Genomic DNA, 5,824 nt, shown 5'->3' on the forward strand with positions numbered 1-5,824 from the left:
ATATAATAATAAAAAATGACCAACTCTCACCTTTTTCACAGTGTATCACTTTTCATCTAGTATAGAAGAAAACTTTTGTGCAAGTATTAGATCACCTAGATTTAATATTTTAAATTACAAAAAAAAATAAAAATTAATTATTAATTTTTGATAAATTATTTATATCTATCCAATACAATTTTCAAATAAATACAAGCAAAACTATTGATTCTGTCCAAATAGAGTAGAAATTATTTAAATTATCGCTATATACACGTCAAATTCATGGTATTTGTACATATTGGTCAAGGACAAAGATTGTTTCGTTTTTTTCCCTTCCTATATTCCCCGAAAAAAATGTATATGTAATTTTAGAGTGGTAAGAACTATCAATATTTTTTTATTTTTAATTAAAAGTTTTGAATATAAGTCGGAAATGTTATTTTATTTTATTTATAGATAATACTTTACTTTTGAAAGAAAAGTTTTGCCATGTCAATTCAGATTAGTCAAGTGCCGAACAAATAAAGATTAGTCGAGTGCCAACACCAGGCCTAAACACTAAATTAAAAGCCAAAAAATGCATACAAAAGATTAGTCGAGTACCACACCAGTCGTGAATACCAGATTAGAAATCAAAATCAATCAGACACAAAAAAAAATAGTAGAGTGTCAACACTAATATTGAACACCAAATTAAAAATCGAAGAAATATAAACAAAAATTAGATTTAGTCGAGTGCAAACACTAGTATTGAACACCATATTTGAAACCAAGAAAACACAAATAAATATTAGTCGAGTGTCAATACCAGTATTGAGCACTAAATTAAAAACCAAAGAAACACAAACAAAAATTATTCGAGCGTCAATACCAAATTAAAAACCAAATAAACACAAACAAAGATTAGTCGAGTGCCAACATTAATATTGACCATCAACTAAAAAATCAAGAGAACACAAATAATAATTAGTCAGAGTTCCAACACTAAATTAGAAATCAAGAAGATACAAACAAAGATTAATTGAGCGTCAACACTAATATTGAACACCAAATTAAAAACAAAAATCAATCAAGAGCCAACACCATTATTAAATACCATATTAGAACCCAAGAAGACACAAATAAAGATCAGCCGTGCCAATATCAGTATTGAACACCATATTAGAAATAAAAAAACCACAAACAATCATTAGTTGACTACCAACATGAGTATCGAACACCAGATTAGAAATCAGAGAAACACACACAATGATTAGTCTGAGTGTCAAACATCAATGGTGAACACCAAATTTAAAACTAAAGAAACTCAAAGAAAGGGTGGAAATAGTATAAGCCATGATTTTCATATACAAGAAAACAGAGAGTTACAGGAACATTGTATAGTATTCCTATAATAAGGTATATATACTCTCTCATGCACAATCAAATGTGAAAGAATAACCAGAAAAACCAGCTGAGCTCCAATTTTCTAACTACATCCAAGCTACTAACTGGTCCTCTGAAAATCTCTCACACTATAAACAAAAAAAGAAAGTAAAAATAATCAAAGAAACGAACTCCATTAAAGAGGATATTCCGGGGACGTATATTCTAAACCATCCCTCTGGTAAATCTCCTCAGTAATAGCTACAATCATGCCTGATTTGCCAAATCATTCGCATTTATGAAAGTTCCATGAAAACCATAAGGAACTCTTGATGGAAGTTTCACTGTTGCCTCTAACTTTAAAGTCATTGCATTAACAATTTGAAGCTCTGATTTCCATTCTTTCTCATCATGAACGAAAGCTAAAATATAACCATCGTCTTCCTCCTTGCTGTTTGGGTCTCTTGGTAAAAAAAGAGGCTCCCCACCATATTTGTTGTCACCATAAATGAATTTCTCAACTTCACCTGTAAACAGGTCTACTTTTGCAAAACCAGAAACTTTTGGCCATGGTTCAGCAATAGCCAAATAAGCATACTGTGTTTTCCTTCCAAGTTTGTTTCTGTTCACCATTCCAGCTTCTAAATTCACTTGTTCATCCGGGTTTTCGATTATGGCTTTTCTTGTTGATTTCCCTGTTTTCAAATTGAGACGAATTTCGGATAAAACGCTTTTTAGTCCTTCATCACATTCATTGAAAATGGAGTCTGGTGGTGTCATACATGAACCAATTACAACGATTTCATCTGTTTCTGGTTCTTCCCAAGCATTCCAGAGATGGAAACAGAAACAATCAGGAACTTCAACCCATTTCAAATCAGACCCATCTTTCGCGTACTTATCCAGAATCCCAAATCGGGACACTTTGTTCTTGTCGTAAACCACCGGTGAACCTCCACGGATCATTTCAGACATCTTGAAAACGACTTGTTGATCAGGAATGATGACGAATTTCTCAGTAATTGCGAAATCATGCATCATTGTAGGGTCTTCAACTGGGATTTCAACATCATTTGATTTTTCCCCATTTTTTGAAAATCTGAAATACTTGAGGTATGGCTTCTGAATCACATCGTAGCTAAGAGCAAATAGCTCACCGGAAACTGGGTCGAGCTTTGGGTGAGCTATCATGGTGGATTTTAGCTGGCCATCGAAATCGAATCGACCCTCTGTTTTAAGATCGCCGGTGGGTGTTACCTTTACATGGTAAGGCAAATCATCTTCAGACATAGCAAGTAATCGGTTATTGAAATAGACTAAACCGGCGTTTGCAACTCCAGTTCCTCTACTGTGATCAATAAGTCCGAAGAGCCCACGAGCGTAAAACAGCATAAGCCTTGCAATTCCAGAGTGACCATGTAATTCACCAATGGCTTTAGGGAAAACAGGGCGACCCAAAGCTTTTTCTTGAACAAGCCTCTCTGTTTCAGTGAACCGGCAAGCGTAACTAGCTGACCCATTTTTGAATTGAACGGCGTGAACCATACCGTCGCCGTCGAAGAAATGGTGTCCGGCGGTTGGTTCGAAAAGAGGGTTAGCTCCGTTTCGAACGTAAACGCCTTGAACACATTTGGGTATTTTTCCGGTGACCGGAAGAGATTGACAAACTGGGTTTTCCGGTACCGGAGCGAAATTCCCAGAAATCTGGACTCGTGGGTCGGCTGTTTTCGGCAAAGGGTGCTCGAGTTCGTGTTTTGTTAAAGCACCTTCTACAGCATCTAAAGCCATTGCTGCTGCTTTCTGCACTAAATTCCACTTAGAAATAGAAGAAGAAGAGTTGTTGTTTTCTTGTTTTGGGTGTGAAATTGTACTAGTTTTTGGTGTTTGATAATTTGAAGATTGTTTAGGAAAATGAAGAATAGGTGGAGCTTGAAGAGAGGAATTAATGTTGAGACTTTGTCTATTATGTTGATTTTTGAGTAGAGAAATAGAGTTTGATGCAAAACCAAACTCTTTTGATGATGGCATTGACAACTTAGGCTTAATCCATGTATTTGTAGCATGTGAAGTAGTAGTGGCCATAGCTACCTATTTTTGATGTTTTTGTGTAGTAGTAGTAGTACAATTTGGTGTTGTGAGAGAGGGGAAAATGTTGAGAAATTTTGTAGAGAGAAAAGAGGTGGGAAATGAGAAGAGTTATGTTGTGATTTCCTTTTGAGGTGAGTTGATTTGGTTTATAGAAGAGAGAAAGGGGGAGATTTTTATATATAGAGTGGGGGAGAGTGTGGAATTATGGTCCACTTCTAACATGTAAGAGAAGACCACGTGTTGGATATGTGAAAAATGCAAATTTGGAGGATTAAACTCTTTATTAGTACTACTACATTACTACTAATACAACAAATGACCCATGTGGGTGTGGGGAGACGGGGTGGGAGTCCCTACATTTTTTGTTATGAAATTTTTTTGACAATACTACCTAACTCTCTATGTTTATGGTTGATCTCCAACGTCTATTATTCACGCATTATAAGATTCATTTCTGAAGGTGGCGTTTTGAATAGATTTTTCTTTTTCATATTCAAAGCTTAAATTGAGAGCTTTAATTAAGGCTGGATAAGTCTCAATCATTTCATCACAACTCATATTGAAAAGAGTAGAAAAATTGATGAGGTGAAAGAGGCTCTATCCTAATTAGTACTTCCTTTAATTCAAATTAAGTGAATTGTTGGGGATTTGGGGGTATGACGCATTCCTTAAAAAAAGGTATCTAAGGACAAATTAAAGGTTATTTTTCATCGTTATCCTTCTTATTATTTTCAAATTATTCTCATAGTAAATTTAAAATAGTTAAGAACTCCAATAAGAAGAAGGATAAATATAGAAAAAAGTTTCAATAATTCTCTGAACCTTAAAAAATTGAATTATTTTGAACTATAAAAAAAAGTCTTGAACAATCCACTCAATATGAACTAGAGGGATTGAGGGAGTATGATCTTATGTTGTAAATGTTTGCTTTTATTTTCTTCTTTCCTACAAATCAATAGTAAGAAATTTGAAAATTATATTTAATTCTGTAAGCAAGATTTTGTATATATTTTTGAGTTCAGGGTTTAATTAAACGTTGCAAAATTTAAAACTTTTTATTCTAAAATAATGTCTACATTGTATTTTTTTTAAAGCAACAACTTTAGTCCACTCTCCCTTAGAAAATGAAGTTTCATATATATATGAATTTTATCAATAGAACAATCAACGATGTTCAATTATACTCGTTTATAAAAGAGTATCTCCACCGCTAATACATAGAAAGGACTTGTCAAGCTCATTTGTATTAACGATAGTACTATAGTAGATGTGTGAAGTATATAACCTATTGATTACTAATTTTCTTTGAGACACATACATATTTCTCTTACATCATATTTGTTGTTTGAATTTTTTAAATATTTGATCCCTTTTTGTGAATTTTCTAGTTTTTATTTAGATCTATTTTGTATATATAATAATAATAATAATTTTCCTCAAAAATCAAAAGTTGACTAGAGGAATATTCTTGTTCTTCAACTCTCAAGTTTCAACACTAAAAGAAGAAGAAATTATATTGAATATGATAAGAGTTTATAGTTTAAATATTTAGTTTAATGTAAGTATATCGAGAAAATGATCAAAATGGTCCTTCATGTATGGAGATTGAATTAATTTTATCCTTAATATACTTCACTTGATAGAAATAGTCCTCAATGTATGCAAGATGGGTATTACTTTGATCCCAACACTTAAATTTAATATTTATCTGTTAAAAACTAACGGCCCACCTCCCAAGTCATCTCTCTTCTGTTTGCTTGGCCCGCCCCTTTTCTAGTTCTTCTTCTTCAGTGTATGTTCTTCCTCAATAAGAGGATCATAGTCCACCCTATCTATATGAAGCTTATTCAAACACATTCATAATTTTTGCAACCAAAAAAAAAATATTCCTTTCTTCTTCTCTTAAGCAACTTCTACCTTGTGGGTCAAATTGAATCACGAATTCAGTGAAAGGGCACAGACATGCTGATTTCATGTTTCGTAGAATTAATTAACTGGCCTCATTCAATCCAAAAATCATCTAATTCATTAAAAAGCGACTATAAGTAGATTGTAAATTAATAGTATTAGAATAATGGATAATTTTTTTGTGGGCGTATCCATCTTTAAGCTTGGATCTACTACTGCTCTAATTTATTATCTTACTAATTTTATCCTATGAATCATCCTCAAATGGATAACTCTTTTTTTTTTTAATTCAATTAAAGTTTCTAAAAATATTGCCATTCATACCATTATCAGAAAATGGAATTCATTATCATAAAACGAAACAAGTTGCTCAAACAAGTACCATTGAAATTCTCATCCAAGTATTTCAGTGAGTGTTGAATTTAAATCTATTTTAGGAAGAGGATGCAATTGAGAGATAAAAAGAAAGGGGCAGAGCAAA

The 5,824-nt window shown here is 32.9% G+C and overlaps 1 protein-coding gene across 1 annotated transcript; it reads right to left on the minus strand.

Moving 5' to 3' along the window:
* Positions 1 to 1,321: 1,321 nt before the first annotated feature.
* LOC125839306 (9-cis-epoxycarotenoid dioxygenase NCED1, chloroplastic) lies at positions 1,322 to 3,575 on the minus strand. The gene has a single exon (XM_049518296.1). The coding sequence runs from the start codon at positions 3,427 to 3,429 to the stop codon at positions 1,615 to 1,617; it is 1,815 nt and encodes a 604-aa protein (XP_049374253.1). The 5' UTR covers positions 3,430 to 3,575; the 3' UTR covers positions 1,322 to 1,614.
* Between the last annotated feature and the right edge of the window lie 2,249 nt (positions 3,576 to 5,824).

Source organism: Solanum verrucosum, unplaced genomic scaffold (assembly GCF_900185275.1).
Source record: "Solanum verrucosum unplaced genomic scaffold, falcon-dt-bn FXZP01000170.1, whole genome shotgun sequence".
NCBI classification, from domain to species: domain Eukaryota; kingdom Viridiplantae; phylum Streptophyta; class Magnoliopsida; order Solanales; family Solanaceae; genus Solanum; species Solanum verrucosum.

Excerpts from the sequence above, each read along its gene's own strand:
- LOC125839306 (XM_049518296.1), bottom strand. The coding sequence starts at position 3,429 with ATGGCCACTACTACTTCACATGCTACAAATACATGGATTAAGCCTAAG.